The sequence below is a fragment of the Vanacampus margaritifer genome, chromosome 1 (genome assembly GCF_051991255.1).
Source record: "Vanacampus margaritifer isolate UIUO_Vmar chromosome 1, RoL_Vmar_1.0, whole genome shotgun sequence".
NCBI classification, from domain to species: Eukaryota; Metazoa; Chordata; class Actinopteri; order Syngnathiformes; family Syngnathidae; genus Vanacampus; species Vanacampus margaritifer.
In genome coordinates, this window is record NC_135432.1 from 2,135,816 (window position 1) to 2,160,359 (window position 24,544).

General features: G+C 40.3%; 2 protein-coding genes across 7 annotated transcripts; one reads left to right on the forward strand and one right to left on the reverse strand.

The window, feature by feature from the left end:
* Window positions 1–2,562: 2,562 nt before the first annotated feature.
* On the reverse strand, window positions 2,563–5,840 carry b3galt4 (UDP-Gal:betaGlcNAc beta 1,3-galactosyltransferase, polypeptide 4). The gene has a single exon (XM_077573934.1). The coding sequence runs from the start codon at window positions 5,535–5,537 to the stop codon at window positions 4,422–4,424; it is 1,116 nt and encodes a 371-aa protein (XP_077430060.1). The 5' UTR covers window positions 5,538–5,840; the 3' UTR covers window positions 2,563–4,421.
* A 1,527-nt stretch (window positions 5,841–7,367) lies between these two features.
* Window positions 7,368–24,540, forward strand: nr2c2 (nuclear receptor subfamily 2, group C, member 2). Of its 6 annotated transcripts, none has more exons than XM_077566688.1 (15): window positions 7,368–7,537; window positions 9,385–9,472; window positions 9,644–9,739; window positions 9,820–10,020; window positions 10,846–10,951; window positions 11,077–11,256; window positions 13,853–14,009; window positions 14,087–14,177; window positions 14,393–14,538; window positions 15,205–15,367; window positions 15,500–15,621; window positions 16,983–17,145; window positions 18,987–19,119; window positions 19,192–19,297; window positions 22,547–24,540. In XM_077566688.1, exons 2-15 carry the CDS (start codon window positions 9,413–9,415, stop codon window positions 22,719–22,721), a joined length of 1,899 nt encoding a protein of 632 aa, XP_077422814.1. In that variant the 5' UTR covers window positions 7,368–7,537; window positions 9,385–9,412; the 3' UTR covers window positions 22,722–24,540. The 6 variants fall into 6 exon arrangements, with proteins under 6 accessions (XP_077422814.1, XP_077422838.1, XP_077422849.1 ...); XM_077566712.1 differs by having other exon boundaries at window positions 16,983–17,122; window positions 18,982–19,119; XM_077566723.1 differs by having other exon boundaries at window positions 9,663–9,739.
* The last annotated feature ends 4 nt before the right edge of the window (window positions 24,541–24,544 follow it).

The following is a 24,544-nucleotide window of genomic DNA, read 5'->3' on the forward strand; positions in this document are numbered from 1 at the left end:
ATTGTATATGCACATGACTCCGACAGATAACATCTTCTGCTATAACAAAGACATTTGTGGTATGCTCTAATATGAGTTACTTTTCATTTGGTCATGATACAATTATTTGTTCATGAAATTTGAACTCTTCAACATTATTTATGTGTTAACTTAGTAATCACATTAGTTAGATATGATGATATTCTCAGTGATAGTTTTTAAAAGCAAAGGCAGTCCAATGTTTTTGAATGTGACTGATTTTGAGTTGACTAAAACTGCCATTTTATATGGGATAGTTCAATATACATTGAAAATTTATGCTGTTGTTTTGTCTATTTATTTGTCATGTGAGTGCATTGAAAGTACTTAAAAACACGGAAAACCCATGAGCGAGTGCCAGCGGCCCCCAGACCCCCGGCTAAATTTTCAGATAATTTCACTTTGGTCAAATCACATCCCTGGGATCATGTCACCCTTTTATTTAAGCTTTACTGACGCCGTAAAACAATTCAACTCAGTAAAAGGCAAGACACGCACGTTAACGTCCCTCTTTTCGCAAGACCTGTTTTGCGTTTACCAACAGTCGGACATAAAGAGCGTCGACATGTAGTTATGTAGATGTTGAGCATGGAGGTCAATTTGATGCGAAAGCAACTACAATTAAAAGTTGCATGTACAATCAAAATGTAAGACATTTTTAGAAAAAAAATGCGTATGTGTAGAAAATGTTGCACTTGTGGCGGGAAAAAAAAACATAAATTTGAAGCTTAAACCGCATTGAGAACATGTGGACAATGCTAAAGAAGGTCCCTGACAGCAAGTCAACAAATGTAACTGAACTGCACCAATTTTTTTCAAGAGTGGTCCAAGATTCAACCAGAAGAAGAGACATGTAACCAAATATTACCATTGCTCTATCAATATTTTTGACCCAGCAGATTTGCTCACTTTTTCTGTTAACCCGGAATCAAGTCATAAAAGAACAAAAATTCACAAATCTTCTTTTGTGACAAGTATCCGTTCCAATTACAGAGAAAAATCTGAATTATGGAGATAACGAGAAGCTTGGGAGAGCCATGACATGATCTTCTTTACAAGTGTATGGAACCTTTTTTTTTTTCTTGACAAAATACAAATGAACAATTCTGTAACAAATCTTGTCAATAGAACAACAAATAAAAAAAAAAAAAAAATATATATATACAAACATTTAGACATTCCAGTTCAATGTTGCATCTTAACTGCATTTACAAATTTATATAATAACCCCCAAAAAGACAGACTTCAATTAACTCTTTGACTGCCAGACGTTTTCAGAAAAGGGATGCCGTGGGTGCCAGCCGATTTTAAGCATTTTGACTGATCTTTCAAGGTCCATAGAAAATTATGTGTTTGGACTATGGAAACGCACATACTGCCAAAACAAGATTGGACTCTCATCTTCCATCAGAAAAAAAAGTTTGTTTCTACCTTATTCCGTTTTTGAGTAATCAACAATAGAAAATGGTTAGTTTCACATGTTTTTTTAAAAAAAACGTCTTTTAACGTCTTTGGCACTCCTCCATAGGATTTTACTAAACGTTATTTAACGTTTTTGGCAGTCAAAGAGTTAAACTAGAAAATATTTTCAAAATCTTTTGAACTTTCTTATTTACATGTAATGACTAATATCAACCAAAAATACTTTAAAGCAAGGATTCAATTTGAGAAATGTGGCTTTGTGAATATGAAATGACGCTGTTAAAATGAAAAGACCAACAATATTACAAATATCTGTATGTGTGTGTGACGTCGTGTAAAACGGCCTCAGAACTGTTGCTGCTTCCTGTCACTCGGTGGCGATAAGGCGCCAGAATTTTATTTACCTGGAACGTAGTCCCAAGTATAGTAAGTAGTAAAAGAAGAAACCCAACAAAGAACATCATGAACACGTATTTAGTCATTAAATACAAACAATAATAATAATTATACTTTTTTGAATGGGCCCCGGGCCACTTTTTACGGGAAAAAGTTGGGCCCCAAGGTAAAAAAAAAAAGATAAAAAAAGAAAAGGTTTTGAGCCAGTTCTATACCAGCACTGCTGGTTGACCACCTGTTGAGGGGTCCGGTTTGCACTTTAGTACGTAAAGACTTTTACTTTGCCTGTAAATCACGATGCTTAGCCTATGCTAAATGAGAACCATAATGAGTCAGCATTAATCATTTGGATTGTGTTGTAGAATGACACAATATTACATATTGCTTTGCGTCTTTGTACTTTGTAGGCCACAAGTATATAGTACAACAAAATAATTTAAATAAAGGAATCCACAACTTATCTCAGAGCACATCTATTTTTTTTTATCAAACATTTAGAATGTTCATTTATTTTGCAGTTCAAATGCAAGCCAAATTTTAAAAAAAAAACTACAAATTCAAATGAAAGGCTGACGTTTGTACAAAGAAGGAAGTCAGCCACGACTTTATCTCCTTACCTTCTTCCTGGTGTTTGTTCCGTGGCGCTAGTTAAATATTACACACACACACACACGCACAGTGCTGGCGTAAGCGGCGTACTTTGACTTGTGACTGTTTTGAAACATGGCGGGTTGAAATAAAGTTGGGAATTGTGAAAAGATTCCGATTCCTTTATTGAAAGGTCACATTCCATTCATAGTATTTTCTTGAATGTCAAACAAAACATGCTCTTTTTTGTTGGGAATACATTTGGCTTGAGGAGTGGAGCAGCAAGCTGAGGTTGAGCTGTGAATTGTTGGTATCGGCACAACTTCATGTTTACTCAGTCTCGCCATAGAACACAAATACTGCTTGGATTGGGACGGTAGAGACTCAAGTATAATGTTGTGTTATACGTACAGTTATGCATTGCAATACTTTATTTGTGTTACCTGCTAATATCATAATAGCTTCAACAATTAAAATTCCATTCGATGAGATGCACAATTCACCCTTAATTACGCATACCAGTGAGATTAGTTTCATTTTCCAAGAAACATTCTGCTTCTGTGCTGTTAAAAAAAAAAAAATGAATTTTTGTTCATCTGTCAATGCTAGTGACATGCCAAACAATTGAATACTCTTCTAGATGGCAGAAGTTATAATTAATGTGCATGTCTTTGATTTTACATTCATACAACTTCATTCAACAAAACATTTTTTTTTGTTCTAATCTAAAACAGACTATGTGCCTTGGCTCAAAAATGTTGGGAAACGGGTTATTGCAAGTGTGCCTTTTCTTCAAAAGTGCCTGTTAGCAAGTTCAGTGTCCAAAAATGATTTTATTTTCACCACCTGAATAAGCTTGTGTGCTTTAAATTAGCAACGTGACAAGTGGCCATGATCTTTGTGGAATTTAAAAACAAACAAACGAAAGAGCAAATGCCTCAAAAATCCATTATAACAAATAAGTAAATGGAAAATTGGATTTGGAATGTTTTTTTTTCTGTCCCAGTGCTAAATATACATATCGCTGATATGTAGGAAGGCTGAGATAAATATATATTTTACAATATAAAATAAAATGCTGGAGTGTTTTAACTTGGGCTACACAGATACCTTTGCCCTGGTGTAGATCCATCCCTGGAAGTCGACGACATGACCTATGACCTATTTTACGGCCCACATTGCTCTTCTCACTTGAGCTCACTTTATTTAAGTCTACAGTAGTTTGTCTTGGTGGTCGTCATGGTGATTTTGAGCAAGAATCCCTCCGAACGTCAGCCTGTACGAGCTCATTGGTGGAAACCTTTGTCAATTGACCTTGTCAAACAAGGGTCGAGTATGGAAGAGGATCAGGCCCAGTGAAGAGAGAAAAAAAAAGGTTTGGCAGGATTCTCACTTTGTCAGAATTCTTACTGTGAGAACTCTTGACTTTAATCTCAGAATTCTGACTTTAATCTCAAGAGTTGTCACTTTAATCTCATAATTCTGATTTTAAAGTGAAAATTCCCACTTTAATCTCATAATTCTGATTTTAAAGTGAAAATTCTGACTTTGTGACGTAGAGCTATGAATTGTGGGGGGAGGTCAGAATTCTGACTTAAAAGTGAGAATTCTGAGAGACACAATCCTGCCAACCTTTTTTTTTTCTATTCACTGGCCCTAATCCTCTTCTGTAGTCAAGAATTGTTGAAAAATAATAAATTTTTGATTGGCTGGCAACCAGTGCAGGGTGACCCCGCCTACTGCCCGAAGCCAGCTGGGATAGGCTCCAGCAACCCCCGCCGGGGACCCTGGTGAGGACAAGCGGTTAACAAAATGGATGGATGGATACAAAAACATCCCTCAAAAAGGTCACTTCCTCCAGAATCCATCTTTCGCTTTTCAAAATTCTTGCTGCATTGTGCTCAAGGTTGAAGTGCAACTCGACTCGCTAGACAGACTTGTCCTTTTTGGCTCATCTTGCCACGATGCTACTGTAAGAGTACGGAATTGAGTCCCACTCATGCCTCCTTCCCCAGACCGAGAGCTGGGCCGAGCAGGGCTCCGACTTTGCACATCAGCAGAGACGCTCGCACGCTCAGCCAAAGGCACCGTCCCGATGAGCGGATGTCAGTCCAGTAGTGCAGCATATCCTGAGGTGGGATGTGGTGCACCGACACCATGGTTTGATAGCAGCAGCGCCAGTACGGCATAGATGGGCCACCGGAGAACAGTGGGGAGTGAGTGGGCAGTACGCCAGCTGCCCGGGCGCACACGCCCACAAATGCATCCTCGGGGGGGTGAGCCGTGGACAGAGGTGACGCAGAGGCCGCCAAAGATATTTTGAGCAATGCGGAACGGGATAGAACATACGCCGTACCGCTGCAGTAGTCTGGGAAAACAGAAGGCGGGTAGGCCTCCTTTGGGAGGTAGTGCTTGCTGTCAGTGTTCCGGTCGGGAGCCACGTGGAGGTGCACCCTGCCCAGATACAAGTCCGCTTGTTCGTACGGGCTGTGGCTCTTGTTCAGCAGGTGCAGGAGTGCACTGGGATTGAACAGGACGTCGTCATCCACTTTGGCCACAAAGTGAGCCTGGGGGCAGAAGCGGCGCACCCAGCCCTGCAGAGCCAAAGTCTTCAGGGTCAGGTTGGAGTACGAGTCCAGGAAACGACCCTGAACCAGGTCCCCGTGTTCCCTGGCCTCCTCGATGAGCATCTTGGCCAGTCCGGGGTCAGACGCCACCCCCAGCATGAAGAGGGTCATGACCCTCAGGCCCCTCACGATGTTCTCCCCGCCCCACGTGTCCCTGATGACCTGGCGTGCCCTGTGGTGAGTCGGGGCCGAGGTAACCATGGTGATGAGGTACGGCTTGGCACGCTGGCACACCAGCGGGCTGGGCATGAGCAGGAACTCCTCGGGTCTGTTAGGAGGGACGTTCCGCGGGGGGAAGACGGCAGCGCGCGGCTCCGACACGCTGCTCATCGCCATGGATGTGATCCACTGCTCGATGACGTCCACAAAGAGCAACGTGAAAACGGCCATGCTAACGGTCGTCGCGTACAGACACGACCAGATGCCGGAGCGTCCTGCTCGTTTTCCCACCCAGGGCATGCATATCCACAGCCCTCGGATGACCATCCTTGTTGTTCCTTTTCTGGCGTCGCGCCTCGTGCCAAAGTACTTACCCCCCGTCAAAATGCGTATCCGCTGCCCCTGTCGCGCGCACACATTGAGTAGAAGACACGCGACAGTACGACGCTTGTTTTCAATAACGACATGAAGAACACACTTGTGTTTTTCGATTTTCAGTTTAAGAAGAAAGTTTAAAAAAAAATATATGAATAATTAAGAAGAAAGTTTAAAAAAAAAATATGAATAATAATAATTATGTGTGTGCTGCGTATCGCGGGGGCAAGAGAAAAGCAAGCACTCAATCGCCCTCTGCAGTGTACTCGGGGTGCGTTCAGGGACCGAGCAAATAGTGGGAATTCTCATACATACGTAGGAAAAAAACTCCAATGACAAAATGTTTGTTTTATTCTTTTTTCCGTTTTGTTCGTTCCAGATGTTTAAAGTTTTAATGTTTACAGTGAACCACTTTTTTATTGTGAATTTTAGAACAAATGTGGGTTTATTCCTTATGTTGATTGTTATTGTTTTATTTATATTACTTCTTTTCAAGGCAACTTGTTTACATTTTAAAAATGTGTGTTGAATTGCATGCTTAAATAGAGGAACTGAAATAGAATGTTCATTAATAAAAGAGACACTTGATTGGTCTGAACATTGGCACTTAAATAAAAGGTCTGCCTATCTGTAAACATGATATCAGCACTAAAATCCAACCCCCTGAAAAACTCAGTAGTGACGGAATGTGTTTTATATGACTACAATCAGCTCATTTTACTGCCACCCACTCGATGGGCGTGACCCATTTTTCACCCTCAACTCACCCTGCAACGTCATAGATGAAAGGAGGCAAAGCTCAACTCAACATGGAACATAAATCTGTTTTTCACCTAGTGTCTGAAAATATTCATTGTGCACATTCCGACTCTTGTCCACTTCACCTTGAAAACATAAAAGCAAACCAAAACATGGGAAGAGAGAGGGGTGTGTGGCTATATTGGGACGCTTTATGATGATAAATAAGAGTTATTTACTGATTTTGCCAGAACAAATAGACAATTCTAAGCATCCAGGCATTTCCAATATTTCCGCAATGCAAATGCTTCCGTTACACGGTGTAAACAATCAACATATTGTATTGCTTCTGCCTGTGACTAGCATACAAACCAGGCAGATTGTTATAGTAGTCAAACGACATTTCATCACATTTTGAAACCAAAATAATCCTCACAAATCATATTACAACAATCCAAAATCCAATACTTTTCAATTAGTGGAGAGCGTCCTTTCAACGAGTAAGACCGCCATTATGACTTGTGATGCTGCCTTCAAGTGGTATTGAAGTTAAGGTAAATACCACATGTTGAGTAGAAAATTGCCCGTGGCGCTGTCGTGTGCGAGCAGGTTGTTTTAGAATCTACACGATTACGTAGCGTACACAATTCAAAGACGACGTCAGATGCCCTGTGTATGTTGTTGCTACAACATCAAAAGCACATGAACATCACTCATGTAATTAGGAGTTTCCGAGTGGTAAGGTCAAATCTTTCCCATAGCACGTGAAGGCAGGGTTAAATTCGGTATGTTGTCCATTGATGACATTTAAAATGTAAGATAATATAAATTTCCTGATAATAAAAAAAATACATAAATGAATTTATGAGTGAAAAGGGGCCATCCCGATCGGATCATCCCTTTAAAAAACAATAACAAAATAATGAGAGTTAAAATATATATATATAAAAAAATATGATTGCTACCGACGAAAGAACGATTCACGAGCATGTCTTTACTGGTAGACACTATGACGTCACCTCTGTCTGGCTCGCACGCGCCCGGAGGAGGAGGAGCGCGGGGACGCGACAGAGGAAGAGAAGGGGGGAGAAAAAAAGGAAAACCTCCAACCATCAGCGGGTCACGAACTATGACCTTTAACAGCAGAAAATCAAAACAATTAATTTTATAAAATATCTATTAGCTCCGAGATCTTCGTTCGTCCGCCGTTTGAGGTAAGGCTCGGCCTCGATTTGAAAAGCACAGAAAAGCCTCGAGAAATTACGCATGATAAAATAACGGCGCTAATCTCCCGGCTTGCATGCTAGCGCAAACGGAGACGCGACTTGCGACACGGCCGAGGAGGGCCGTGGTGCACACTGACTCATCTGAATTTGCTTTACATATACACATGTGTGACGTATAATGGTACTAATGTGAGCTGTTAATGTGTCACTATAGCAGAGATGACTGAACACGCTGCGGCTGCGGTCGTGTTATGCTAGCTTGGACAGCTAACCGTAGACAGCTCGACCTTTTTACCTTTGCCATCCCGGCGACACAAATGGGGCGGAAATGTCGTGGGACCCCCCCACCCCTTGCCGAATCGTCAAATGTTTATTTCCTACCAGCACATCCTCAGTGATGTGCTGAGCATGAGGAATAATGTGTTGACATGCATTCATCGTGAAGATTTGCGCCCAGTGTTATTGGCTGCTTGCCAAATTCTCCATTTTGTTGTGTTGTGATTCGCGATGAGGTAGGGAAAGCAAGTTTTGATAGAATAGTGTCGGACCAATCATTAAAGCGCCGTGGAGCTTCACGCCCCTCCCACTATAGACAGTTTTCACCATGACGTCACATCTACTTCCGGTCGATAGATAGATAGATGAAAAGAAAAAGAACTGAAAGGCTGCTTACATGTTGATGTGATGTTAACTGAGAACTGAGCAATTAAGAAAACAACGTACCGTAAATGGCTTGAATGGTGACTTTAGCCCTCTTCTTTAAGCCCATGGAACGTGTGATTTTCAGTCAGGGAAGATGATGTTACATGAGGTAGATGTTGAAAAGTCAACAATAATTTACATTTCAATGAGTAAGTTAAATAAATTTTTGGTACATTTTGTTTACACTAAAAATGTCACTTGTTTTAACCAATGTTCTTCATGCTATCAGCGATTACTTCTCATAAAATTAGTGCAACATAATGAAAACAATGCAATTAAAGCAAATATTTACAATTTGAAAATATTGAAAGGCATTGTGGACTAGAGATAGACGGATATGCTTTTTTCAGGGCCGATACCGATTATCGGTAGTCAGGGAGGCCGATAACCGATATTTGAACGGTTAGCTCGTGGACTAACCGTTCACCCGCACGCTAACTCCCAAATAGCCGCTAATTAGGAGGCTAATGGTTAGCTCGTGGGATAACCTATAGCCGTTAATTCACGAGCTAGCCGGTTAGCTCGTGGGCATTGTCAACTAGCGGAGGCAGCTTTATTTATATAACTTATTCTCGCATGTGAGCGTCTAGAGAAAAGCCAAGCTTTCGCTGCTTATGCTTAAGCACGAGCAAACAATCAGATGATGCTGTGGGCGGGCCAGTGCTGCAGGGAGTCAACAGCCGCTGACTGCCTGGAGAAAAGCGCCCGTCAGAGCAAAAATAACAGTTTTTCATTTATCGGCCATCAAAAAAAAAAAAGAGGCTGATGCCAGTATTTATAAAATGCTGAAAATCGGCGCCAATTATCGGTCTAGCCCTATTGTGGTCCGACATTCGCCTGCACTGTTTGTTTGCCACAAATAAAATATTTATTCAACCAATGACAGATAATGTTAAAAAAAAAAGCCTATACGAAATCATATTTTTGAGGATAGACTGTTGAAAGAGCTCAAATAAAGACATGGTAGAAATTCAGATATAGACTGACTTTTTTGGTGGTGGTGTGCTTGCGACATTTTTCTGATGTAAAACTTTCAGCTTTCATGATGCACCAGCACAAATATTGTATCAGCTGTTTTGGTATTGTGGACCTTTGTGGGTGATTAATCTCGCACCTTGCATTGTTCCAAACAGTCTTCACTAATGGCCTTACACCACCAACATGACGGCCAACCTGAATTTGCTCTCTCAGCAGAAAGCCGACTTTGAGTACGAGGCAGACGTGAGTGGCTTCTTCCATACAGTTTTTTTATTTATTTATTGTTTGAAATTTTAGTGCTGTTCTGATCAGACGTACGCGTTCTTTTCCGTAAATAAAGAACATGAATGGCAATGCATTTGTTTGGGCTTCTCGACGAAGATCCAGTGTGTTCAAATGTCTTTCAACTTGTAGGTGTCATTGTCCCCAACAGACTCGGCGATGAGTCAGTCACCTCAGCGCTTTCGGGTTGCGTCTAGTGAGGCTCCAGCAACACCACAGCAGTTCCAGGTACCGTATTGTTGTCTGCTCTTTTGCTGCATTAGTTTGCGCTGCTGTACGTCTGCCACACTGTCACTCTCCATCCTCAGATTGTAACGGACCAGCAGAGGGGTCCGAAGATTCAGATCGTGACTGCCATGGACCCTTCCAGTGCTCCCAAGCAACAATTCATTCTGACCACATCGGACAGCTCGGGGGCAGGGAAGGTTATTCTGACCTCTCCGGACAACCACAACACAAAGCAGCTCATCTTTACATCTGCAGACAGCCTGATGCCAGGAAGGATACAGGTGACAACAATTCAATGCGTACAAGATCACTATTCGTCCATTTGATTTGTAATCTAAGGCCCGACCGATATGCATTTTTCGAGACAAATGCCGTTAGCGATTTTTGGCAGAAAAAAAATACAGATTACCACTTAATCTGACAATTATTTTTTAAATATATATAATGTGATTGAAATCTATTAAAATAACTTCTTTTTTTTATCACAGATTGGGAAGAATTTGTGTCTTGACATAGTATTATCTTACCGGTGGGTTTGTGTTCCCACAACATTTGTGTGTGAATATTCATTGTTTGAAGGAAAAACACTCCAAAGTCAATGCTAATTTTGCATTAGGATTTGAATAGGATCCTACATCCACTTTGAAATTAGCGCGAGGCTAGCTAGCAAAGTTTTAAAAACGAAGCAAGTTTTGTATTTAAATCTACAGTGGATGTAATTCTTAATGTCGTGTGTTTATTAGTCTAACAGTTAACTCCAACAGGGCTGTCATTAAACATCTCAAATGACGCTTAGAGACAACAGAATCACATACGCTACACGCTTGCTCATAGCTAATGCTACGCAAGCAAAATGATGCATTCAGGGTACTTTCACAGTGTCGGAAACTCAGTTTTCTTCAATGATGAACGTTTTAAGGGAAAAATAAACGGCCAATAGGCCCATTGTTTTGGCCGATGTTTGAAGGCCAATAATCGGCCGATTAATCGATCTGGTCCGACTGTAATCTTAAAATATTAGCAAGGGATAAGCTTTTTTCTATGTGGTGCAGCATATACCGTGTGTCCCCAAGATCTCGATCAATTCAATGTCACTTTGCTCTCAGATTGTCACAGATCCACTATCGATGGAGCAATTACTCGGCCAGTCAGGCGATCTGAGTCGGCCGCAGACGGTGGAGTACTGTGTGGTGTGTGGAGACAAGGCTTCAGGTGCTTGACAGTAATGTCTCGGATTGTTTTTGCCTTGTCCGACATGCGGATGCACACTCCAAGATCGCGCCATTCTGCTCACACACACTCAAAGTGAGTCTCACAGTCATGTTGTGTGTGTTCAGGCCGTCACTACGGAGCGATGAGTTGTGAGGGATGTAAAGGTTTCTTCAAGCGGAGTGTGAGGAAACACCTGACCTACAGCTGCCGCAGTAAGCAGGATTGCGTCATCAACAAGCACCATCGCAACCGCTGCCAGTTCTGTCGCTTGAAGAAATGCCTTAATATGGGGATGAAGACTGATTGTGAGTCAACAAGTCACCCAAGACACAAGTCGGCTTTCTTTTTTATCAGCAAACGCTACCTTGAGAATGTCCCACTAGCTTCATGCTAACATATAATGGAAAACATTATTAACATGCTAACAATTAGCATCAGTTGTTGCTGTGTACGGGCTATTCGGTCCCTGTACGGCCAATGTCAGAGTTTGGTCCGCATTGCCGGCAGTAAGTCGAATTTGTTTCCAGTGAGGGTTGGACTCCGCCAAGGTTGCCCTTTGTCACCGATTCTGTTCATAACTTTTATAGACAGAATTTCTAGGCGCAGCCGAGGCGTTGAGGGGGTCCGGTTTGGTGGCCTCAACATTGCATCTCTGCTTTTTGCAGATGATGTGGTGCTGTTGGCTTCTTCAAGCCGTGATCTCCAACTCTCACTGGAGCAGTTCGCGGCCGAGTGCGAAGCGGTTGGGATGAAAATCAGCACCTCCAAATCCGAGACCATGGTCCTCAGTCGGAAAAGGGTGGAGTGCCCTGTCTGGGTCGGGGATGAGATCCTGCCCCAAGTGGAGGAGTTCAAGTATCTTGGGATCTTGTTCACGAGTGAGGGCAGGATGGAGCAAGAGATCGACAGGCGGGTCGCTGCAGCGTCTGCAGTGATGCGGACTCTGTATCGGTCCGTTGTGGTGAAGAAGTAGTCGAGCTCTCAATTTACCGGTCGATCTACGTTCCTACCCTCACCTTTGGTCACGAGCTGTGGGTCGTGACCAAAAGAACAAGATCCTGGATACAAGCGGCGAAATGAGTTTCCTCCACAGGGTGTCCGGGCTCTCCCTTAGAGATAGGGCAGAAGCTCGGTCATCCGGGAGGGACTCGAGTGTCGAGCCGCTCCTCGTTGAGAGGAATCAGTTGAGGTGGCTCGGGCATCTGGTTCGGATGCCTCCTGGCCGCCTCCCTGGGGAGGTGTTCCGGGCATGTCCCACCGGCGGGAGGCCCCGGGGACGACCCAGGACACGCTGGAGAGACTACGTCTCTCGGCTGGCCTGGGAACGCCTTGGGATCCTGTCAGAGGAGCTGGCTGGGGAGAGGGAAGTCTGGGCTTCCCCGCTAAAGCTGCTGCCTCCGCGACCCGACCCCGGATAAGCGGTAGATGATGAATGGATGTTGCTGTGTTACTTTAGAAGGGGAAGTCAAACCCCAATTTTTTTTGACAATAATATATTCTAAGCAGCCCCACTAGTCTAAATATGTTATTCTGTTTAATATTGTGTTAGTGAAATATGAGTTATGCAAAAAAATCCAGCCGTTTTTATTCCGCTCAGGGGGCGGCCATTTTGCCACTTGCTGTCGACTGAAGATGACATCATAGTTGCTCAGGTCTCAGGCAACAACCAATCACAGCGCAGCAACTGTGATGTCATGTTCAGTCGACAGCAAGTGGCAAAATGGCTGGATTTTGCTTCATAACTCATATTCCACAAATGTAATATTAATGCGAATGTCATGTTTAGACTAGTGAGGTCACATAAAACATATTATTGTCAAGAAATGTTTAAGGTTGACGGCTATTTGAACCCAGACAGTGTTTTAACACATGGACTGATTATATAACAATGCTCACAGGCATATATTTGTTATCTTTTATGAAAAATGGCAAATATTTCCATCATGTTACTTAGGGCTGGGTATTGATTCTAATTTCCTCAATCAATTGTGATCGATTTAGATTCACAAGAGTTCATTTTGATGCGATTTCATTTTTTTCCCGATTGAATTGACTTCAACTCAATCCGATATCAATTAATTATGGCACATCAATTCTCCTTAAATGTCAAGGACATGATAAAAACTCCACAAATATAACATTTCAAAGTTAATGGTCAAATGATTTAGTTTATTCATGAATGTAACACATATTCTAATCACTTAAGTGTTGCACAAACATTGACATCAGCAAGAATGAGATAAAAATATTTTCATCATTCTAATTCAATAATTGTTCCGGTAAACATAAATTTAAAAGATTCTAAATCATCTTAAAGTGTAACAAGTCGGATCTTTCATAAATGTAAGAAAATAATTTTAAATTCAACAGTAAATTTCAAGAAAACAGTAAGATACGAAAATTTGACCGTTTAAAATTCAATTTTCCTAAGATTTTATGGGATAAAGAGATATTTAAATAATCTTTGGTTTTATGAATCGATATCGGGCTTGAATAGGAAAATCGATTCAATATCGATTTTATTTTATTTATTTATTTTTTTAACCCAGCCCTAATCTTAGTCATAGTACGGAAAGAAGGCAATGCAAGTTTATTCATATAGCATAACATATCTTTTTGATTAATGCCATTACTGTGTTTTTTTTTATTAATATAAAGTGCAATATTATACAGTGCTATTCTTCCTTATTAAAAACACAACCATGCAACAAACAACAAACTCTTGGCATTTCCATTCATTTCAGTGGGAAAAGGAGATCCACTTGTATCTCACATTTGCGTTTTGTTCATCAACTGCAGCCATCTTTGTAACGATTGACTTGCAGCCAATCCAGGATGTCTGCTTGCGCCATCTCGTGATGACAAGAGTGATACCGAACCTCTTTTGCTCGTTGTCGTCAGCCGTTCAGAGCGAGAGGAAGCCCGCCGATGTTGTTCCCAGAGAGAAACATGTCAACTGCGCACCCTCCACCCAGAAAATCTACATCCGCAAGGACCTCAACAGTCCGCTCATCGCCACGCCGACCTTCATCTCGGACACGGAGACGGATGGCTCCAGGTTAGTGGCAACGTAACGTCACATCGGGACTTGGCATGTTGATATGCATCGCATGCGATGCGGCATGTCGTGTGCAGATCGAGCCTGCTGGATCAGGGGATGCTGGTTAACATCCAGCAGCCTGTCGTGCAGAGTGATGGAACGCTGGTGCTTGCAACCGACTCAAAGGTACAACCTTTTTTTTTTTTTTTTTTTTTTTGGGTAATGATTTGTCCTTTGAAGGCAATTGAGTGTGTTGCTTTGTGAATGAGAGCAGCCCGTATTTGTTTCAAATGCACATTTCTATTTAATAACTGACTCAGTTCATGATGTTATGATTGTATCTGTTCATTTCTTAGCGCTGCCAACAAAATGTGACATTTTCCAGTCGTGTTTGTCTTTAGATGGAGTCTGGCCATGGTGACCTTGGGACGCTGGCGAATGTGGTGACATCACTGGCCAGTTTGAGTGACTCGTTAAAACACAACTTGAAAAATGGAGATTCATCAGACTGCCAATATGCGGAAAAAAACACCACCGAGATAACACGGTCAGTTAGCAATGCATTGCAAATTTCACGATTTTGTAAGTGGGCAGACGTGGCGAAAGTACTCACATTCTACTTAACTAATTTGCTCCGAAAAATGTATAAACTTGTTCTAGTTTAAGTATTGCCATGGTCCCCAAAAACGTATTTATATGTTTTTTAACATGTTTTTTTTATGCTAGAGCATACAGCAGGCTTTAATGCAGCCTCTGAACTGAAAAGAACGCTTAAAGCAGTTGTAGTTATTATAAAAAACAACCAGCAGATGGTAGTAGAGTATAAGAGATCAGCCAGGGCCATGTTGCAAAAAGCTCTTTTTGTCAGTGTTTTCAACAGGAATGTGAATATTGATGAAACTTTACTCTAATGCTAATTGCTGCAAAACGGAAACAGACAAAAATATTCATTTTTTTTCCTGATAAAAGAAGAGACTATATCTTTCTTTTGATAGGTTCCATGTTTTTGGTGGTTTCATGTTTTTATAGCAATAAAACACAATATTCTGTGGGCAAAATCCAGTCAAACAGCCGGGAGCGAAGGGGGTTGCTTCAGTGAAAATGTCTGCCAGTCAATGAGTTAATGTTATCATGAAAACATAATTGGTGTTGTGAAGCTTTTTTCTGAATCAACAAATGTGTGGGCGCGCGCGCGTGTGTGTGTTGTTCACAGTGCCTTTGACACCCTGGCCAAAGTACTCAACCCACCTGAAGCAGACGTGGCAGCTGACAAGTGTGGAAGTGAAACGACCTTTCAGCTGATTGGCCAAGACCAGGAGTCCCCAATCATTGAGGTGGAAGGTCCGCTGCTCACAGATGGTCATGTGAAATTTAAGGTGGGTGACATCAGGCAGGTATCAACTATTGTCATTAACAATGACAGCATTCTGTATTGCCATAAAAAAAGGAAGCGAGAAGTCTCTTGTGTGAATGACCTTAACGTGTCTTCATTGTTGTCTTCCTTCTAGCTGACCATGCCCAGCCCCATGCCCGAGTACCTGAATGTACACTACATCTGCGAGTCAGCCTCCAGGCTTCTCTTCCTCTCAATGCACTGGGCACGTTCAATCCCCGCCTTCTTAGCCCTTGGGTAAGCACACGCGCAGGTGCACTATTACGGACAAGCAATATCTGCATGCATTGTAATTGCAAGCCACTATCTCCAGTTGTCATCTCTAGTTCAAAATGACAGGGTAATGTCATACATTAAGAAATATTTTTGTAGTTACAGTTTTAATGTGTTCTTTAAAATGGTGATAATAATAAAATATGACCATAAATGGCCTCTGTCGCCAAATTGGCCAGTGCAGGTAATAAATTGCGCAATCGATTCTTCGCAACAGCCTCTTAACGACAACTGCGCCATGTTGTTTGTGGTTCAATGATAAAAATAATTATGGGTATCAGGCAATTCAAATCTGTAATCCTAATTAATTGCATGACTTCAAAAGTTAACTCACAATTCATTGCAAATTTTATATCTGTTTAAAATGTACAATAATTTTTTTCCGAGTTTTCATACTCTTGTGAACATAAAAGTGGGGGAAAAAAGTTAAATAAATAGAAATATGGCTGCATCTTTTAGTCATTGATACAAGTAATTAATTTTTCTGCCACTAGATGGCGTAACTGCATTTGTAAGACGCTGGTGACAGCTCAGTGCTTTTTTATTTTCATATTAAGAGCTTTTTAACATGAAGTAACTTGTGATATTCTGCATTTTTTTTTAACTGTGAAGTACAACTCGACTCCAGTCTCCACAAATATATGCATTATTATTACTACTAATTTTGACGTGGGCGTGTCTGCTGTGTTGCGAATGGAATTCCTCCAGTACAAGGAAATTAATCGCGCGTTAAAAAATTTGTGGCTTTAAAGGAACTTTTTTTTTTGAGAGAGAGAGCTCAGTATTATTCATTCAGCAGCCTTCCCGTGTCAACATGTCATCGTCATCGCTCTCTCTGTCCCTCTCTTTTTCTTTTTTTTTTGCCGTGCGCGTGCGTGCATGTGAGTTTGTGCTCCTTAATTCACTTGAAACCTGTTAAAAATCCCATACCCTTCACCTTAACCGGATACTTCAGAGTCCCGCCAGAGTCGTGAAGTTGTCAGGAGACCAGAGGAAGGATCAAAGGAAAGAAAGATGGAACAAAGTTTCATCAAAGAACTCAAAATTAACGCACTAATTTTGACACCCCTAAAAATAATACAATGCGTATTTGTGTAGCCTCAAAATACAGTTTCCCCATATGGACACCAGGGGTCGCTGTTTTTCCATTGCAGCATTTTGTGATTTTTGTGACCATGTGTAAAGTTTCTTCAGCTAGCGCGCACATTTTTATAAAAGTGACCATACACAGGTGGCAACTTTAGGAGCCAAACTGTCAGAGGCCACAAGCATGCACGTGACATGCGGCACATGTTCTTAATTTCATTGTCACGTCTCTTGATCAGGCAGGAAGAAAACACGGGTTTGGTGCGAGCCTGCTGGAACGAGCTGTTCACGCTGGGTCTGGCTCAGTGTGCCCACGTGATGAACCTGTCCACCATCCTGGCTGCCATCGTCAACCACCTTCAGAGCAGCATCCAGGATGGTATGGACCATCATCATCTCACAGTAGGACAAAACCACAACATTTGTAGTATCAACATTTGGCGACCATCACAATGTACTCCTTCCTCTTCTTTCACTTTGGCCTGGCTTAAACCTATCGACGGCTCGCCACGGCAAGTTGATACGATCCGCTATTCGAGATTCTTGTCTGACTTTAAATCTGTCAATTCAATACACCAATTTAAGTTAAAAAAAATATTAAATGTTCCTAATTACTTCCTTGCAGTTACTGAAGGTGGCACATTTTCATGCCAGTTTAAAATGGACGTACAATGGTACCTTGAGATACGAGTTTAGTCTGTTATGTGACCATATGTGTAACTCAAAACTCTCTTTTCTTGAATCATCTTTTCCCATCAAATGGAATAGAATGCCATTAATCCATTACTATAATGCGTTTTTAATAGGAAAAATAACATTCTATTATTCTACTTTGTAATAACATACACTTCTGGTGTGTGCTTGGCCATCTGGGGGCAGTATAATAGAGGGGGCTGTTTTTAAATATTTCTTTTCACCCTGTAAGCGTTTTTCAGTGTCTTAAAAAAGCACTTGAAATGTATTATTATGGAGATGTACAAAAAATATTCCCATAAAACAAGAAAAAAAATATTCAGAACAACAGAAAAAAAATATTCTGAATAACAAAAAAAATATTCTGAAAAACATGGAAAAAAATAAAACAGCACCAGCTTCTGTTTTTCTGAGTTTTTTAAATTATTATTTAACCTCTGAACTCCAAGTGACTTGTTGCAGACTCGCCAATGGCGGACACTTTCCCACATGCAATGAAACGCTTCTGTAGAAAATTAACTGTTAATTAACTAAAATCATGCCAATCGATTGACATGTTTGTATACGTACATGCTCCATAAAACAATAAACCTAGCTTACATTAGAATGATAGTATACATTAAAAAGCATAAAACATTACCAATACTGTGTGCTACTAATTACGGTACAATCCTTACCTTAATTGAGCCAGTAAGTCATATAGTTGGAGGGGGTTGTGGGAGTGTCTGCAACAAATCAGAGTTCAAAGGTAAAAAAATAATAATAATTTAAATGTCAGAATAATTTCTGTCCTGTTTTTTTTTAAATATTTTTTATCACTGTTTTTCTGGGAATATTTTTATGACAGAAAAAAAATCTGAAAAACTCGGAAAAAAATATTCAGAAAAACAGGGAAAAAAAGAAATAAAAAAATATATACATACATATATATAAAAATTATATATAATATATATATATAATACATGTAAATAATATATATTTTTTTTTTATAATATATAATATAATTTATATATTTTATATATATATATATATATATATATATATAAGTATTTTTTTAAAATATTTTTTTCCCAGTTTTCCTGAATATTTGTCTGTTTTTCAGAGTAATTTGTCCTCCTGTTTTCTTTTTCATTTTTCTATGACAGAAAAAAAATCTGAAAAAAAAACACAGAAAAAAACCAACAGTTCCCCCCAAAAAATAGTTAGAGGATTAGGGTTAGGGTTGTTTTTTCTTTCAAGTGAATGCAATACGCTTCCGGATGTCTCAGCTCCCCAGTAAGCTGCAGAGGATAAAGAATAAATGCCGGTGAGTCTGCTATGAGGTGATTTGAGTTCACTGCCACCACACAGTGATCACATTGAAATTTTTTGCTTGCAAGTCAAAGCAAAAAAAAAACAACAAGTCTGAATAAATCTCTTATCTCTAAAAACTCTTAAGCGGGTCACTTGTTCCCAAACAGCATCACAGCATCACCCAGAAATATTTGCCTTTGCTGACACTTGAAGGTGATCCAGCAAGTTGACACAGACCTTGTTGTCCTGTAGACAAGCTGTCAGGGGAGAGGGTGAAGCAGGTAATGGAGCACATCTGGAAGTTCCAGGAGTTCTGCAACAGCATGACGAGGTTGGAGACCGACAGCTACGAGTACGCCTACCTGAAGGCCATCGTCTTGTTCAGTCCCGGTGAGTCGTCAGATCGCATTACTGCTGCCAATGGTCAAAAAAGAGACAAATTCATTCATATCATGTCATCAGATCATCCTGGTGTGGAGTGCGGCGGACAGGTGGAAAAGTTTCAAGAGAAAGCCTTGATGGAGCTGCAGGACTACGTACAGAAAACATATCCAGATGACACCTACAGGTACAAAAAGGAATTCCATGCATAAATGTTAGGGAGGACAAAAACTGCCAAAATTAAAAATAAATGAATGAATAAATAAAAACAAATATAAAAATATATATATAATTAAAAAAATTAAATACAAATTGAATTTTTATGAATATAAACCCCAAAAAAAAAAGTTATGCATAAATAAATAAAAATAAAAAACGAGATAAAAAAAATCTAAATAAATATAACAATAAATGTGCAAATAAATACAAAAATAAATATCAATCAATCAATAAAAACGCTCTGCTCTCAAATGTATTTATTTCATGCTGCAGCTCTGTCAAGTCGAAATGTTATTCAAATGAGGGGGCGGTCCTAAGCGTCTCTTGGGTTGGGCTCCGCTGTTGCAGACTGCCTAGAGCAGAGGTGGGCATCGAGGGCCGCAGTCCTGCAGGTTTTGCGTGTTGCCCTTCTCCAACACAGCTGATATATGATCAGCTCATCAGCAAGCTCTGCATAAGCCTGATAACGATCCTGTTGATTGGAATCAGCTTGTGTTGGAAGTGAGAAACCTACAAAACCTGCAGGACTCCGGCCCTCGAGGACCGAGATTGCCCACCTCTGGCCTAGAGTGAGCGGGTCGGCGAACAAGGAAGTCTCTCGAGTCTCTCGCCGGCTTGCATGGGGAGCTCCAGCAATGGACGATTATCTTGTCTACTGTCACCACAACTTGTCCAGTAACTCAAGTTGCAAGTTGTGGTGACAGTAGACAAGATAGTCGTCCATTGCTGGAGCTCTCCATGCAAGCAGGCGAGGCTTCTTGTGAGTCAATTCAATTCAATTGATTCCAGATTCACGGTCCACTCTTAAAAACAAACAAAAATAAGCCAAACAAAACAAAAAAAATTGTGTTGTAGTTAATGTTGTTCCGATACTGTTTTTGGACCCCAATACTGATTCCAATACCCAGTTTTGCCATGCTGATACCGTACGTTTTCTTTTTGTCAACATGAAAAAGCTGCCCTACCATTGGCTCAGAGCATTCAAGGGCCAATAGGATATCTTGACTCGGCAAACAGTGAACACGTCACACATCAGTGAATGTCGTGCACAAGCAAGACACAAGATGCTGCATACAAAATCCTACATTAGTACTTGCCGATGCCGATACTGCTATTCTAATCCGATATCGGGGCCTCTCCTGATACTGGTATCGAAATCGGAACAACACTACTGCTTATTCGCCGACCCTCTCACTTGACCATTGAAAGGCAGTTTGCAACAGCGGAGCCCAACCCACAACACGCTCTAAAAACAGTTGGGTCAAAAGTTACCCAATTATGGATCAAAAATGGACCGATACACTTTATGAGTCAATTTGACCCAATTTTCTGGGTTGTTTTATACAAAATGACCCAATTTTTGGATCCAAGTAAAAGGATATGACCAACATTTATGAGTTGTTTGCTCTAAAAGACTCATTTCTTGACTCAAAGTTGGGTCAAGTAGAGGATTGATCCATTTTGGACAAAACAGTTTTTAGAGTGCACGCTTAGGACCGCCCCCTCATTTGAATAACATTTCAACCTGACAGAGCGTGTGCAGCCTGAAATAAATAAAAGTTATAGCAGAGCGTTTTTATTTATTTATTTGTTTAATTCTATTTATATATTTATTTCCACATTTATTTTTATTTTTTGAATCTTTTATTTTTGTATTTATTTTCACTTGTACAGACGCTCCCCAACTTACGAACGAGTTACGTTCCGAGCGATCGTTCGTAAGGTGAATTTGTTCGTAAGTTGCTTCAGTGCTATATTTTGTATTATAATTTATGTTTAAAGAGAAGACGTACAGTACTGTACTACGTATGTTAGAGAGAGAGAGCGAGAGACACACACAGTATGTACATGTACGTAATAAGATCAATAAAATGAAGTTTAACTTACTTTTGGAAGATGTACTCGATGCTTAAGGATTTGATGGAGGAGGAAGAGGAGGATTTTATATCATGAGAGGTTCTTCGTCGTCGCTGGAATGGGCTTCAAAAGTTACTTCCTCCTCCGTAACTTCAATGTAGGAAGAAGTTGAGGGTCGAGGAGAAGAAGATGAGGGTTGATGAGTATCTTCCTTGGAGGATTTACTAGAAACTGGCCGAAAGAAGCGATCTAACGACGATTGCACAGTTTTCTTCTTTTTTCATCATAAATGCTGCGGTAGCACCGTATGGCGTCATTCAATTGATTTGCAACCTTTGTGCAACGTTCAATATTTGGGTCTTGCTGCTCGAAGAGTGCGATGGCTTTATCTATGAGCGACAGGCGTTTCTTCTTCTTCCTCCTCCTCCACACGTTGCTGAGCCTCCAATGCTGGGTGAGCTCTCACAGCGCCAAGCGTCGGTATTAGCGGCGGAAAGAAGCACTACAGTACTCGAAAAAAGGCGCGCAATACGAAATCGAACTTACAGCATCTCTTTCCGAACATTTTTTGACATGCGCGCAGACATGTTCGTATGTACCGTTGTTCGTAACACGAATGTTCGTAAGTAGGGGAGCGTCTGTATTTATTTATTATTGGATTTTTTTTTTTTTTTTATTCCCATTCATATTTATTTTTTGTATTTAATTTTTGAATTATTTTTTTATATCGGTTTTTATTTTCACTCTTGTTTATTTATTTATTTTTTTATTTTGGCAGTTTTGGTCCTCCATAAAATGCAACGTGAAAACTCACGTTACAAACAGAGCAAAGCGTAATCCTTTTTTTTTTTTTTTCTAAGGAGAGCTCAGTATCTCTTTGACTGCCAAAAACGTTAAATAACGTTTAGTAAAATCCTATGGAGGAGTGCCAAAGACGTTAAAAGACGTTTGTTTCAAAACAGAGGTGAAACTAACCATTTTCTATTGTTGATTACTGAAGAACGGAATAAGGTAGAAACAAAGTTTTTTTTCCTGATAAAAGATGAGAGTCCAATCTTTCATTTGGTAGTATGTGTGTTTCCATAGTCCAAAAACATAATTTTCTGTGGACCTTGAAAGATCAGTCAAAATGCTTAAATCGGCTGGCACCCACGGCATCCCTTTTCTGAAAACGTCTGGCAGTCAAAGAGGTATTGTTCATTCGATTTGACATCATCATCGCTCTCCTTTCTTAAAAAAATAAATAAATAAAGTTTTAAAAAAAGCGTAATCCTATTTACCCGCAGAAAATGATAGCCTGCCCGCTTGAATGGATTTCCAAAATGCCAAAACATCTCCTTGCATGTGCGCGTATCTCCAGGTTGACTCGCATCCTTACTCGCCTCCCGGCGCTCCGCCTGATGAACTCCAGCATCACCGAAGAGCTCTTCTTCACCGGCTTGATTGGCAACGTCTCCATTGACAGTATCATTCCGTACATCCTCAAGATGGAGACGGCCGAGTATAACAGCCAGGACGCGGACGGCGCCGAGTGACGCGGGGAAAGAGGATTTTTGACATCCAAATCTCCACTTCAGGTACTCGTCGTCCAACGTTTGTCGTTGAAACTGCGCTGAATATCCTGCAGTGGCTTTGCCTTCTCTCTGCTCGTTATGTACAAATCCGAAAGACTTTCGAGGCAGACATGCTGAGTCTAAATTTGCCGGCATAATGATGACATAGAATCATTCAAAATTCCCTTCTTTTGACGTTAAGATCGAATAATAGATAAGAAAAAGAATCCAACTAAATACAATATACAAAGTAACATATGACATCCACATTTCCCTTTTGCCTGAAATGTCAAATGTATGTTTTAATATGTGTGAGTTGCCTTGCAGTACAAACCGGCGGTATTTAATACCTGGCCATGCGCTCTTAGTGTAAGCGATTCCAAATGTTGTGGAATATAAATATGCATTGCAAAGGCTTCACTAATCTCTCTCGTTATTTATTATATTTTATTGTTTTACTATGACTCCATGTAACTAACTGGAAGGAGAGCATCTATCAGGTTGTACTCATGTAACAGCAGCACAGCAGACCTCAATGTTTCAACTGTAAGTAAAGTGCTTTCATAGCTCATTAATATCATATTTTATGTATTTATTAGTTTGATAGCTTTCTGTCATACAATTGGCCAAATGCTTGGATTGTATTCTTTTATTATTATTATTATTATTATTATTGCTGAATGGCATCTCTGAGGTTGTGAGTGCTTTTTGATGCACTTATTTCTGGCCTTGAATTTTGATGGCTAATGAATTCCGTGCAATCACTTTTCCCTTTAGGACAATCGTTATTTCTTTATTTCCTGTCCCGTCAGTGTCGCTGAACGGTTTGTCTCAATTTTCTATGTTTATTTATCCAAAGCATTTATTTTTGCATACAGTGTTGTGTTGCTAATGTGTAGCTATGCTACTGTTTCTGTGCTTGTGTTTGCTCAGTGCACATCGGTCAGCTTTTGTGGCGTTCATCCGCATCCATCCTGACGAAACTCTTTGCGTTTTTGTATGTTTTCTGAAAACTACAAGTTGTTCTGAACAATTTTGCTCGTTGAATACTAAGTGTACTTAAAGTCGTTTTGGGCAGGATTCCCTAGTTAAAAAAAAAAAAAAGACAAAAAATATTCTTGGACGCCAGTCTCAAGTGTCTTGAAGACTTTATGCAGCTGCTTCCCGCTTGTATGATGGGTCACAAAATGTATCCATAAATGGGAATCGAAATAAGTTAAATGAAAATAAAATGGTAACATTTGGGTTTAAAACTCATTGAGACTGTTTGTAAAGGTGTTTGTGGGGAACTTGCATTTATTTGTACATGTAATTTCATTAAAATGAGTGCATGTTGTTTTTAAGCAATTTTATAATGTTGATGGCGTCTACCCTATTAACCATCATTTTATAGTGCATCATTGTGCATGAAGAAGTGGTTCATTGCATTTTATTAAATGCTGTATTAAAAAAAAAAGTTTATTTAAATGTTGTGGCTCTAACCTATTACTACGAACTCCCCCCCTTTGGAAAATATTCGATTTTTTTCCCCTTTATATTTGTGGTTCAAGTATTCTTGGGTTAACATTTTGTATGAAACACAGTATGTCCATTTTTTTTTTTTTTAGCTCATGTATATGTATGTTTTTTCCCCCAACAGTAAGTTTGTCATTGTTTTACCCAAAGTGATTGCAACCTTATTTCTACCTCACAGATGAAGATGTAACCCAATGTATTAACGGAACTCCTATATTAACATTCCGGTCTCTGAGGCTGGCTTTGTCGAAGCCACACAACCATAAATAAACTGTTATTCATCCAATTCA